The sequence below is a fragment of the Neofelis nebulosa genome, chromosome 4, assembly GCF_028018385.1.
Source record: "Neofelis nebulosa isolate mNeoNeb1 chromosome 4, mNeoNeb1.pri, whole genome shotgun sequence".
NCBI lineage: Eukaryota > Metazoa > Chordata > Mammalia > Carnivora > Felidae > Neofelis > Neofelis nebulosa.
Window position 1 is genome coordinate 21,541,305 of NC_080785.1, and position 14,318 is coordinate 21,555,622.

At 53.3% G+C, this 14,318-nt stretch overlaps 1 protein-coding gene across 2 annotated transcripts in view; it reads left to right on the plus strand.

Moving 5' to 3' along the window:
- PLXNA4 (plexin A4) overlaps positions 1-11,883 on the plus strand; it is a 448,488-nt gene extending 436,605 nt beyond the window's left edge. For both annotated transcript variants that reach the window (XM_058724248.1, XM_058724247.1), the window contains exons 31-32: positions 2,522-2,672; positions 4,735-11,883. In XM_058724248.1, the coding sequence (XP_058580231.1) occupies positions 2,522-2,672; positions 4,735-4,830 (247 nt within the window). In that variant the 3' untranslated portion in view covers positions 4,831-11,883. The remainder of the gene's footprint in view (positions 1-2,521; positions 2,673-4,734) is intronic.
- The last annotated feature ends 2,435 nt before the right edge of the window (positions 11,884-14,318 follow it).

Sequence of the window (14,318 nt, forward strand, 5' to 3'; positions counted from 1 at the left end):
GTTAGAATAACTCAAAGCCATCCGGGTGGCTCACCACCCATTTCTTCAGGTGAGAAGGTTGGAGCCCCTGCTCTCGCCCCACTCCGCTCCCAACCCCTCCCTCCCTCTCTTTCTCACACACAGACACATTTGTAAATATTCTCTTTGGAGAAATGGACTGGGCTTCTTCTGGCACACACCAAGGCAAGCCATGTTAAAGGGACAGAGTGTTGGGCGTCTGCTGTTTGCGGTGGAGACAGTGGTCCCTAACTTGGACCCACAGGAGGCATCTCAGGGTGCAGGGTGCAGGACAGATCATCCATCTACCTGTGAGAAGTTTCACAGGTAGTTTCCTGTCAGAAATGGCAGGAGTCTTTGCTTCTGAAGACAGTCATGTCCTGTCAGTGAGGACCTGGGTTTTTCACCCCGGTCAGTCTCTCTGACCATCTACTGGTGACAGAGTATAACTGTCGGGAGGAAGGTCTGGACCCAGGCATGTTAGCAGAGATGTGCCTGGTTGCTGGCCGTGGAGAAGCCAGGGAGGTCCTCTGTTCATGGTTTTCCCCAAAATGACCTGATGACATAGCCCTTGACCCCACAAACACATGTACCTCGGCAAGTGTGAAGAAACAATGGTGCATAGCTCCTTAGGAGGGGCGGGGATGGGAATCGTCACGGAAACCCCTAGGTCTCCACTATAAAATGGAGCATTGGCATTTATTGCCTTCCAGAAATAGTGTCAATGAATCGAGTCTCTCGCTGGAACGTTTATACCTGGAATGTCATTAAATCACCCAGAACCCTGAGGAATCTGAGGATGTTTAGGGGGTGGACCGCAGGTCTGGAAGAGAGTGGGCTCATCTGGGATGGAGTGAAGGAACCAAATTGCACCAGGACAGGGAACGGAGGGCACTGAATGTGAGAAGCGGTCGGGGGAGGGGGGTGGCACCCACACTAGACGAAGGTTGTGAAGGATGAAGTCCAGGTGAGGCAGGGGGCAGGCCGGCCTCCTCTGAGGCCGCAGGCTCCTCTGAGAAAGGTCATTCCATTACACTCTTGTCCCCAGGCCCAGACCTCCCGCCAAAATGCAATCAGCTCAACAAAGCAGTTGGCGAGCGTGTCTGTGTGTGGCTGGCTTTCTGAGGTCAGAGGAGGCCCCCTCCGACCGGCTCCCTCCCTTGCCAGCGCTCTCTGCTTTCATCTCCCTCCCTCTGCCTCCCTCGGAAGGTTTCCAGAATGAACGACGGGTCTGCGGTCACAGCAAGGCCGTGGCTTGGGGCAGGGTGGCCATCACCGCCCTCACTGGCCCAGGAATGCTCTGGCAGCAGATTGAACTGTCATCCCACTGCGAGCCTCTGAGCGTGATGGCTCGAGGAACACAAGAGTGCCACGTGTGCTGGGCTGTCCCCGAACTCCTCGGCCTGGACTGGGGGAGGTGGAGGTGTGGGCATGGCAGAAGATCTATGGATTCATGGTCTCGGTGCACTGAGGGATTCGGGCCAGGGTGAGACTGTACCAGAGCCCCCGAAGATGCCACTACACTTGCCTGGCCAAGCCCAGTTCTGGGACTGCCCAGGGCCTGTCATTGGTACCTGCGCCTACACAGCTCGCCAGTGCCCCACGTGCCTCAGCCTGGTCCCTGCAACCCCCACCCCCCACCCCAGTGATCCCATCACCCTCCTCTGTTCTAGATGCTCAGGCTTGCTTTCACCGGCTCCGAAGCCGTAAGCATTCAGCTGCAGGCCAAGCTGGGATGACCGAGACTCCTGGGTGCTCCCCCGCTGCCCTGATGGCTCCCTGCTTTTGTAGGTCCCTGGCCCCTTTTATGTGGCCCACAGTGAGCAGGCAGCTGGGGAGGGGGGGTATAGCTGTCTCTGGGGGGCACCGGGGCCCTTCTCTTCCTCATTAGGAAGCCGCACCACTCCCCTCTGGCGGAGAGGTTGGGGTTTGCCGCATAAAATGTCAAATTGCAGAAATTAAAAATGTAAATGCTGGCATCTAATTAGCCCGTTGACAGCAGCACACAGCTGCAAGTGACAGTGACTGATTGCCTTCTGCCAGCCTCTCTCCCCAAGCAGCCCCCGGCCCCGCCCTTCTCCCGGGTAACCCCCCAGAGAGGGGAGGGCATCGAGGCAGAGCAACTACTTCGAAGAGCCTTTGGGCACTGGCGGGGGGGGGGGGGGCAGCCCTTGCGTCTGTGGGAGAAGGTGTCAGAAGGACACCAGAGACATACTGGACCACACTTTGGTGGCCGGGAGCAAGGCCCATGCAGGAGACGGCTCCTCCGTAGTCCTGCTTCCAGCCCAGTTCACCCTCTGCCCAGGTCTGGGCCACATCCCTTCCCTCTGCGCCCCCTGCATCCAGAGCTGTAGAGGGGCTCTCCGGGGCCAGCCTCTGAAGCACACGCGAGAGAGAGCCCACCAGGTCCCCAGGGGATCACGCACAGGCATCCACTGGTCCCAGTGCTGGGAGGATCCATCTGTCCTCGACTCTTGCGTGCACGGCTCCAGCTCCTTTCTTCCCGCACTCCCTTCCCTGGTAGGTATTACTCGGACATCGGGAAGATGCCGGCCATCAGCGACCAGGACATGAACGCATACCTGGCCGAGCAGTCCCGGATGCACATGAATGAGTTCAACGCCATGAGCGCACTCTCGGAGATCTTCTCCTACGTGGGCAAGTACAGCGAGGAGGTGAGCCCACCCTGCCCGGCGCCTGCTGGGAAAGACAGGGAAGCTATGGAAAAATCCCCGCCTGTGGCAATCTCTATGCACAAGAGCACGGGAACCCCAGACCACGCTCTGTGTCTGCTGGGGAAGCTGTCTGTCGCCCTGGATTTGGGGGCTCTGTGCCACAGATGGGGATCGTAGGAATGCCCCATTCTGTAAATTCCGCATTAATCCTGTTCTCAGATATTTAGATAAAGTGTCTGTTTCTTTCCTTTTCTTTTTAAAATTCTTATTTCTTCCCTGCTTGTCCCTCCTTTTATTTTTCCCTTTTCGCTCTCTGATCTAATCCTCTTTAAACAAGCAGTTTCCCCACTCTCAAGGCAGGCTGAATGGTATGGTATGGTATGGTGGGATAGAACAGGACAGGACGGGATAGGACAGGACAGGATGGGACAGGATCAGAACAGAACAGATACAGAGCAGAGTGGAATGGCATCTATTTTCCTTGCTGTGTTCCCCAGGTGGAAAATCTCACCTGGGGTCATTGCCACTGCAGACACTGCCTTCTTCCTGGCCAGTACAGAGGTGCTTCCAGATTTCTTAGTCATGCAGGCTTAGCCCAAGTGGGTTCAGAATCCAGGCTCCCTCTGTCTGAGCAGCAGCATAACCACCTTCTCCTTGAGCAGAAGGTGGTAACAGGAGCTAAAGCCAGTGCCCCCCTTCTCTGCCTCCTCTCTATCTCGTCACTGAGAGAGGGTCTAGGAACCCCAGGCTAAGGAGGGAGCCCCAGCAGGCCACGAGCAGCATAGTGCTGTGAACGCCAAGTGCAGGGGAAGCCAGCCGTGAGTCCCTCAGGGGAGGGACCGAGACTGCAGGCCATTGCTGGTCTGGGGCAAAGTTTTCACCTGTCCGTGGCCACGTGAGAGAAGTAAGGACGATGCGGAGTGTGTTAGGGTGGGAGTGTAACGGCCTCATCTTGGAAGGACTGCCCTTTAGTCTACAAGGACACTCATCTGCTCGTGGTATGAAAATGTCCCATCCTCGTGAAATGCTGGTGCCAGTAACCGGCAGTTCTTGGCCAGCTAAGAAGTTGGCAATTCCATCTTGGTCTCCCCCATTAAAACTGCACTAAGTGGGCCAAGAAATCCAAGGCTCTAGGAGCCTCCCTTCGAGCCTTCACCCTCCTCTGCCTCCCTGCCCCTCAGCCCCAGCACCGGCACAAGCATGCCTGTTTGTCTCACGCACCCCTTGTGGAGCAGACTTTGTGGGAAGGGCACACGCGTGTGTTCTGTGACTCTGTCCTCTGCACTGGAGCAGCCCACGCGGGGACCAATAGTTCCCCCATTTTACAGATGAGGCAGTGAGTGTTCAGAGAGGTGACATGTTTTGCCCCAGATCACCTCGCTAGAAACTGGTTATTCAATCCCGTATCTCCTGAGTCTGAGTCATATTCTAACACATTTTCCATCGTGTTCCACAGTTGCTCACCGTCACTGTCCTCAACCAACCATCTGATCTCAGAAAAGGCTTTGGCAGACTTTGTCATGAGGTGCTGATGACCAGGAAAGCTTGAGATAGGGCTCTTTGAAGGATATTTGTTTGATAATGCACAGTAAAGCCAAACGACTTTCTAAATGTGGGACGTGGGGCTTCGTGATGCTGATAAGGAAGATATTCCTTTTTTTGGATGAAGGGTGGGATTTCTTATTATCTGTGAGGTCCCATTCCCCAGAGACACAGGGCACCGGACTTTACAGGGGTCACTTGTTAACCTGCAGGTCACTGGCACATCTTTGCACAGGTGTCTTCGGCCCACTGCCAGCTGTCTTCCGTGGACAGTGAAGTGCACACATTTATTCAGACATGCTGATGTAGGTGCTGACACCCTGAGCTCACTGACACAGGGCTACCCACACACTGCACCCCGCGCCCGCGTTAGCCAGTTAGCCAGGCTGCCTGCTGACCCAGCAACGTTCCGTGTGCATCTGCACATACACATGGCTTCCCAAGCCTGACCGCACCCGCCCCAAGAACGCGAACGTGAACGCACAGACTCGTAACCCCCCTGTTCTTGGCCCTTCAACAGATCCTCGGACCTCTGGACCATGACGACCAGTGTGGGAAGCAGAAACTGGCCTACAAACTAGAACAAGTCATAACCCTCATGAGCTTAGACAGCTGAGAACCGTCCTTCCAGGGCCCCTGGGGGGAGGGACACACCAAGCCGTGCCTCAGTCTAGATTATCATCTTTACCAAGTGCAAGTTCCGACTGGCGTCAGCAGCATCCCCTGAGCAGCGCTGTCTCTCTCTCCGCCTCTTTGCGTCTCTCCCTTCTCCCTGCATCCCTTCTCTCTCAGTTGCTCTGCCAACACGACCGAACCACACCGCCACCCCTCAGTTAGTCCAGGATGGCCAGGCTCAGGCGAGGGGCCCAGCCAGAAGATACCAGAGGGGCTCTCTTTACCGGGTGAGCCCAGGCGTCAGCAGTGGGGCCCGAAAGATGGCCGAGGAGCCGCAGAGAGAGGACGTTCCTGTGCTGCTGCTCCCCCCTCGCACACTGGGCCGGACCTTGGTCTAGGGAAGAGGCAATGAGCTCAGTATTATCTTCACTGGGAAGACATCACCTGGCTCTCTCCCTTCTCACATTTCCACCTCCAGGGGGTCTGTCCGTGTGTGGCTCTGTTGTAACTGTGAGAATGGCCACAGCTCCTGCATGGCCAGAGTGGGGGCAGGGGTGAGGAGCTGGGAGGTGCTTTTCAAGCTGCCTCTCACTTGTTGTGTTGGTGTCCCGAGGCTTCCTTGTCCCCTTCTGGTCTTCTTGGAGCCCTTCCAAGTGCTCCTAGGGACCTGCCTGTCCCATCTCCTCCCCTGTCTGTGGAAAGCCAGACAGGAGAAACAGCAGTTACCTTCCACGATGGAGCCTCCAGACCTTCTGGTCTGGCTCAAAGGGGCAGAAACATAACATGGAGGGGGAGAAAGGGAAAGAGAGTTGCATCCATCCTGGAAGCAGAATTTGTTTTCCATTCACCCCCCCCCCCCAAGTGCAAGTGAAGCACGCCCGTGGTCATGGGTCTAATCGATTGCCAGATCTTCGATGCTGTCCAGAGAAAGCACCTGCATCCTCCTTGGTTGGCGCTCATCAAGGGTCAATGTAAAATGCAGAGTATATCCAGGAGATTCTACCTCCAGCCGCCTTTATGGCTCCGTCCTCACCACCCTTCCTGAGAACTCTAGAGAATGCTGGGGCAGAGAGCTGAGCCCCCGCCCCCCTGCAGAGCCTGGTGCCATTGCTACGCAGATGACTTTGTCATTCCACTGTCCAGACCTCCTTGGCAATGACTCCTTCAACATCCTCTGTCTCCTCAGTCACTGCCCTTCCTCACCTCCTCCCCAGTCATTATGGAAAGAATCACACTCAAGCACAGCCTCATGGAGCCAAACCAAAATGCCAGCCAAACTCAGCCCCCAGCTTGCCATGTCCGGGACAGACCGAGAACTCTAGCTGAAGGACGTGGCCAGCAGCGACAGAAGAGATATACAATGGACCTCAGCCCTGGCGTCTGTTTCTCCATCTGTCCCTCCATCTCTGGATGGATCATTTCAGCTTGTCAGGCAAATGTGTGCTGAGACATGGGTGAGCAGGGGCTATGGTAAGAGACAGTCTAACAGAGGGTCATGGAAACCTTAATCCTGAAGGGACCTTAGATGCCATCTGACCCAGTTTCCCACCATAAACAGGATTCTCTCCTGGCAGCCTTGGTGGCTAGTTGTACACCACTCTGGGAGACGAGGAGAAGCATCATCTAAGGTGCGGTTATGGGTGAGGGTTCCAGTCTTGCCTTCACTCCCCGAGCATCAGACGTTATTCCCTGCAATCCACTCAAAATGAGCCCCCATTGGAAAGAGGAAGGAACCGCTCCATTTCCAGCAAAGTCTATGGAGCACCCTATACTTTTAAGAATGCTAGCCCCTTCGGGTCCGAATATGTGTGCATGTGTGAGTGTGTGTGTGTGTGTGTGTGCACGCGTGTGCGTGCGTGGGTGTGTCTGCCCCAGAAGTAGGCAGAGAGCTCAGAAGGATTCCTTGTCCTATGTAGGGGACTGTGGAGTGTTTCCCTTCTCCACCCTTGCTCATTCATCGCAGCTTCAGGACATTTCAACGCTAGCTTTCCATGCTGAGCACGGGTGGATGGAAGGAGAGCCACCTGTCTGTAGGAAACCAGGGTGGTCACTGGCCGAAAGCGGCCTGGACTGGACTAGAGGTTGGGTGGAGGTGACCCACAGCAGGGCATTATGTGGCGCCAAGGAGGACAAATGGGGACAAAACAAGTAGCCTAACAACAGGAAGGGGAGGATGGGGATGAGACACACGCCAAGGGGGAAAAATAACCAAAGGTTTGGCAGATAAAGTGCCAGGTGAGGAGCATGGGATTTCTACCCTTGACCATTTTATTTCCTCCCAAGAAGCCACGGGCCCTGGCCAGAAAGCAAGCACGTGGGAGGCAGGCGGAGGAGGCTCCACGGCCACTGAGATGTATTTGCACACATGAGGGGTTGGGGAGGTGAGAGACACAAACATATTTAACAGATTTGCTGAATGCAAGCGAGTGTATGTGTGAGCGCGTGTATGAGTGAGTGTGTTTGATTTATTTTTTAAGTTTTGCACAGTTAGAAAAAAATGAACAGGCAGACAAGAAGACTGTTATCATGGTTCTGCTGAAGCTTTTATTTTTTACCGGATTATTATTATTGTTGTTATCGTTCCTTTGTCGGTACAGAACTTCCCCCCTGACCCCCGCCATGTTTTGTCACAAGAGAAACTTCAAAACCCTCAGAGAAACCTCAGTGTCAGGAAGAAAGAGGAGAGGACAGTCTCCTGGCTCTCCTCCTTTCTCCCAGAAGAGGGTTTGAGGACAGATTTTACCTTAATTGTTGGCGGGGGGCAGGTGTGGGTCGCTGCTGGTGTTTTGTTTGCCGAAGCCTCTGCAGCCTGCTCGGGCTGGAGAGAGAGGATAGACTCATCCAGAGCTGCAACCTGTCTTGCCCACAAAAATTCTCTTTCCTTTCGCTGTTTGTTTTCCATTTCTTCCGTTTGGATTCATGGTGCATGTGTGATACGTTTCAAAGTACAGGCAAGGCAGCATTGTCAAAAAGCTGTCCTTGCCTCCCCCATGTTCTTTCCAGAACTCCCCTTGGGATCCCCGATCTCCTCCTGGCAGGCCAGAGACCCCGAGAGCTGCCCGGGGGGACATGTGGGCCAGCACACCGCAGAGAAGGGAGCTGGGCAGACTGGTCCGGTGGAAGGGAGCCCCCTCGAGGCCTCCCCCCCACCCCCCCGTGACAGTGAATTTCCAGGGTCATAACTCTGTTTAAGGTGGAATCTTTATCTAACTCCTTGAGTCCCAGGCAGAGAGGAAGGGAGACAAGGCCCATCTCCTCTCACCTCTCCCTTCAACCACCTCCTGCACCCTCCACCCCTGAGATGGTGCCGGGAGATCCCACAGTCAGAATAACTGACATGGGTTAGGTGGGGATTTTGAATGTAGAAGGGAGATGGGCTGAAGGCTGGTAGTGGTAGGAGGTGGGGAGCTTGGTGGGGTCCCGAACTGAACAGGATGGATGGATAGAAGCTGAGAAAGACAGCTGCAGGCAGGTCACTCCTCTCGCGGGGCATGAGTCTCCCCACGTGTGGGCTTTGCCGTCCTTTGTCCTTCCACGGAAGGAGAGACCCCCCATCTCTCGGTAACTGCAGGCGGTACCACTAAGTGAAGTTGGCAATGGTGTCAGTTAATTCCTCAGGAAAATATTTTTTTCTTGCCTTCTTTCAATGTGGTCTGAATTTGGGGACCGAGGACAACCTGAGTGTTCGCAGGCCAAAGTAGGCTCACACCCCCAGGGCGCCCTAGGCCCTCCCTCTCGGGAGCCGGTGGGCTGGCGGGTCAGGCCCCGGATGCTTGAGCAGGGCTACGGTCGAGAGAGAAGTCATTTTCAGTAATTCCAAAGTGAAGCAGACTGTCCAGGACTGTGCCAGGCAGAAGCGGGAGTCGCCGACAGGTAAGGTCGCTGACCTGGTCCGCTCGGGCCCCCGTCTCACCCCGCCCCCCGCCAGCCCTGGGCTAATGTCGAGGTACTGTCCCAGCACCCCACTTCCCCCTGCCCGAGGTCCTTGTGCTCATGTCCTTCTTGCATGTCTGGCTTCTGAGGGTGTCCCTCCCCTGCAGAGGGGAGTGTGTCCCCTCATCCCCCTCACCTGCAGTCTCTGCCCCAAGGCCATGCATCCACTCTTACCCGGAGCCTCCGACCTCACAGCCCAGCACCCTTTCCCCTGCACCACCCTGGGGAGGCCCTAGGCCCCTCACACCCTTTTGATAATGCCTCCATGAGTAGTTGGGCGTCTGGCCCTGGGGACCCCCAGCAGAGGAGCCACAAGCAATGATTTCCCAAGCACCCTCCAGTCCAAGAGGCAAGTCCTGCTGATGTTTCCAGAGCCCTTAACAACTTGTTAAGATGGGGCTCGCTTTGACCTAATAGGCAAAACCCTATTTTCCATCTGTCTCCGTTCTTAGGAATAAGGGGACACTGCCTTTGGCTTCATAGGATGTAAAGTCAAATACTTAACCTAGCGAAGGTTAAGCTTAATTATTCATCAAGAACAAACTTTCCCACCTCTCACAGAGCAAGGAGGAAGGGGAAGAGGCAGGGAGGCCCAGAGACACCCCTTCCCCGGCCCTTCCAGGAATGGGCCACCCCAACAGGCAGTCCCAGCGAGAGTCTGAAAGGCCTCCGAAATGCATTCCTGGGAAGGACTAACCCCCAGGCACCAGAGTCCCCAAGAGAAGACCCTACCCTGGGCAGATCCTGGCTCCTTCGTGGCCTTTCTCCTTGCTCCTAGTTCACATCAAGGCCCTCCGTCAGCCCCCCATGCCTCCAGTCAGCTCCCAGGACAGGTGACGGAGGGCCCTTGACCCCTCAGCCCCTCCTTGTTTCTTTATTCTGTATGTGGGCTGTTTATTTGGGGTTTGAGGTTATTTTTCGTCTGTATATGTTAAGCGTTTGAGATTAAGGAGGGAGCCCAGGTGTGTGTGTAAAGTCCAAATTGCTGGAAGGAAGAAACAAGACTCTTCACCTGTGACTTGCAGGGATGAAGAGAGCCACAGGGCTGGGGGTGGGAGGGGCTCCCCCTGTTGTTAGAAAATGGGTCCAAATAGTTCCCAGATGTGGACACGCCAGTCCTGGGGAAGCTGATACTCTTGGTGCTTCCCCTGCACCTCTGATAGCTGGGGCCTGCAATGCTACCCCTCCTCCTCCGCCTGCCTCCTGCCACCTCACCCCTACAGGTGTGGCAAACGAGAGCCTTTACGGAGCAGGAAGCTGAGGTATGGCCACAGGTGACATTGGAGAGGCAGCTCCAGAGGCTGGGACACCATGAGCCTCTGAGAGTAGGGGGCCCTCCGCTGGAAAACTTATAAAGAACATTCCTCCCATTCAGAAAGGAGTCTCTGTAGTAAAAATTTCAGACTTTCAAAAGCGACCTTTTTTTTTAACTACAAATCTTTGCTCCCCGATAAAAATTGTGGGGTTTGTGTTTAGTAGGGGGGAGTATCCAACTTTATAAAATAGGATTTTTTTGGTTGTAGAAGTAATCATACTCATTAGAGTCTCAAATTCCTTGAGTAGACTGGTGACAACCCCCAAAGCAAAGCTAAATGAAACAAAAGCCCTAATAAATGAAAAGAGGTGTCTGTCTGTATTGGCAGAGATAGTGAGGTGGGTGGGGGGCTCTGTGCCCTCAGCTGGGTGCACCCCACCTTCCCTTCTCCTCACCCCCTTTCGCTTTGTCCAGTCTTGGCTCTCTGGGCTGCCCCTGGTGTGGCTGAGTCCCGTGCGGTTCCCATCAGCTTCCCTCAAACCGTAGGGACACCCTTCTAAGGATCGGTCATGGAGGGATGAAGTCCCCTCCCCTGAGAATGCAAATGCCCATGGCAAATAGGCACGGTCTATGAAGCTCATCTTCCACCATTTTTTTTTTTTAATCTGGAATTAGAACATCTTTTGTTAGTATCTTTGATCTTATGACTCAAGCACATTTTGGAAGGGCTCCCTTCCAAGAGTAGAATTCAAAACAGAGGATATGGCTAAAGAGCAACACAAAGGACGCTTAATAAAGTGAGACCGCGTACCAAACAGGACTGCTGGATGCAAGTCAGGCCCACGACCAAGATGGGATACGTGTCTCGTGTGTTCTCCTTCCTTCTCCCTTCCCTGATGTTCTCCCCAGCTGTTGGCTCGTTCAACCTTCCATTCTTTAAAAAGAAAAGCTAGTTTACCTCAAAGAATCTTGTTTCCATTTGGAAACCAATGACTTTGTGTTCTAGAGTAGATGACCCTCCCCTCCATCACTCCTTGCCTGGGTCTGGTGTGCTTGAGGCCTGAGGTCCTTGCTTAGTCATGTGATGGCTACGTTGACCAAGAACAAGAGCCCCAGGCCCTAAGATAGGAAGGATTGGGTGCAGCTGGCCTCCTCCCCACCTTAGCTGGTAAGGACCAGCCTATCTCTGCCAGCAGGGTCCTGCCAAGTCACCATTGTAACCAGCAACTCCAGGGTACCACCACCAAGAACGGCTCCGTGAGCCGAGGTGCAGGGGAAGGGGAGTCTGGCCTGGTCACACAACCCAGAGTCAAGTCAAATACTAGAGGGAAGAGGAGAACAGGAAAGAATGAATGGGTGGTTTGAGGAACAGGCAGAGGCCTTTGAGTCTCAGAGAGAGGCTGCTGAAGGAGGCAGGGCGGGTCATTCCTACTCCAGTCACCCCCTTCCAGCCCCGCCCCACCTCTGTTTCCATAAAGCTCCCGCCTTGAACACTGACCCTTTGTTAGAACAAAGCAAAACATATCTTTAGACAACAGTGTTACAATGAGCCTCAAAGATAGGTGGATGAAATCTTTTAGAGGAAGAGGGTCTTCCGGTTTTGATTTAAAAAAAAAAAAAAAAAAGAGTATCCTAGCAAGATTTAAAAAAAAAGATTTAAAAAGTAAAGTTTTTAAAAAGGAAACCTATGCTATTTAAATTGGAGCCCAGTTGTAACTTGGTAAAGGCAAGCTTCTGTACCTTTGTTATAATTAATTGTATACCTGTGTATGTAAATATAAGGCATTCCTATTTTGCAGTTCAGAACAAAAAAAAAAACCTATTTGTAATATAGAATAAAGTTTATTAAAAAATAATAAAAATGCAGTTTGGGATTTGGGTCTTTCTTCATGTGTCTGGCTGGAAGGGGGGAGAGGGGAAAGCTGGCCATAAATAGGCCTCCACGGTGCACAGATATGGAAGCGTCCCTCTCCAGCTCCATGATGCCTAAACTCAACCACCAGAGGTCAATTCTTTCACTTAAGGCTCTGGCTTCGGTTACAAAGCAGCTGTCTCTGGAGATGATAGTCCTCCCAGCAAGGGAGAGCAAGCATACTTCCGGCCAGTGCTGTCCGTGCACATCACTTCCACACGAAGCTTGCCTCACAGAACTCTCCCACCTTCCAGAAGAGACCCCCTCCTGAGGTAAGAGGGAGCTGCTAAGGGGCCAGCACAGCTCCACAGTGAGACCAAAACACTATCGCCTCTGGGAGACACCTCCTATAGCCGGCGACCAATGACGGGCACCTTCAACCCGGGGACCATGAGGGAACAGATGACAGCTAGGAGGGAGAGCGGGAATTAGCGACCCCAAGACCAGCCCAGACTGCACGGATTGAGATCGGAGTGGTGGTTTTTGTCTCTTTCAGTAGGTCCAACTGACGAGGAAAGTGTATTTCTCCCTTTTCCTACATCATGAGGCAGGCTGTGGCAGGGACGATGGTTTAGTGTGAAAGTTCCGATCAGATTCCACACACGATCAAGTTCCTGCCACGTCCGCAGACTCCTTTACCTATATGATCTCATACTTGATCACAGGCAACCACCATGACCTTGAGCAGACCGCTTCTCCGTGATGTGGTTTCCTTATCCATGACCTGAAGACACTTCTAGCTGTTTTATGAAACCCAGGAGATTGGGGGTGGGGGGGAAGGCCGATTTAGATAACAAAAGTGAAAAAAGACCCCGAGCGCCACAAAGGGTCACACGTGCATGCGGTATTGTTATTAGTCATAAAAATGATACTGTACAAACAAAAGAGTGGATCCAGCCTGGGGCCTCAACAGCAAATTGAGAATAGATGCCGTATTCCTCGGCTCAGGCTGCTGTAACAGAATACCAGACCGGGGGGGCTTAAACCACAGGCATTTATTTCCTCACAGTTCCGAAGGCTGGAAGTCCAAGATTAACGTGCCGGGATTGGTTTCTAGTGAGACCTGTCTCTCAGGCTTGCACACAACCACCCTCTGTGTCCTCACATAGCCTTTCGTCGTGTGTGCATGGAGAGAGATCGCGGCTGTCTCTTTTCATCAGGTTAGGGCCCCACTCTGTGGCCTCCCTTAACCTTAATTACCTCCCTAGAGGCCCTACCCCAAAATTCAGTCACATTGAGGGTTAGGGCTGAATTGGGGGGAGGGGGGACGCAATTCATTCTGTAACAGTGCCTTATTGATTCATTGCCAAAAAGTATCTAACATCTTATGAAAAGGGACATGTATGTACTTTGATTGTTAGACTGTAAGACTCTTGAGGGCAGAGACCATATCAGCTGAATGTATGTTACCCAAGCTTAGCAAGCGTCCAGCACAGAGCGAGTGTTCAGTAAATCACGAATGGGTGGCGGGAGGCACGCGGGCAGTGGGACTGGCAGAAAGCAGTCGGCCACAAAGTCGGTCACTTGGTCGTCTCCCCACCCAACTACTATGCCGCTATTATTTTCCACATCAGGCCACATCCTCTCCCATGAATATTTTCTCTCTAGGAAACGAATTCCTTGCCTTGCAGCCAGCGGCTTATCTTTTGCAGGTGTAGAGAGCCAGGCGCTGTGGTCAAGCACTCTCCCGGGGTTGGTAGGGCTGCTGTTGGCCCGAGCAGAATAAGTGGAGGCAGGGGCAGGTCACTTGCACACCAATCACTTTCTCCAAACCTGTCCTGCTTTCCTTATAACAAAACTCATACCCTGAACACTGCCCCCAAGCCTGCAGGGCTACAGGGAGTATGTGCTAAAGGTGAGGCAGGTGTACGAGGCTGGGCCGTGCATAGGTGATAGGATTGTGTCACTGTTCGGCAATAGCCGCCCTCCCTCCCTGAGTGAGCATGACGGCCTCCCACCCCCTTCACGGCAGGCTGGCCAAGTCACTTGCCCTGGACCATGGCACATGAGCACTCGTGATATGCTACCTGCGGTGCTCCATCAGCCTGGACCGTGAGGACGATGACAACATAGAGCCGAGATACTCGATGACTGTGCTGGTCATGTAGCACGAGTGGAAAATACACCTTTGCTGTTTTAAGTCGTTGAGGTGGGAAGGATATTTGTTACCGCAGCATGACAGACGATCCTGACTGCCACAGGGTACCAGAAATTTAACCTGACCAGTAGGTAGCCCCTTAGTTAATAGCTGATATATGAAATCTCACCATCCACCTATAGAGAATTATTCTTTTGACCTAAGTCTGTTTGTTTTTTTTTTTTTTTTTTCAAGACATTGTTAGCTATTTATACTCAATGTGACTTACTGTGTGGAAATTCCTGATTTTCC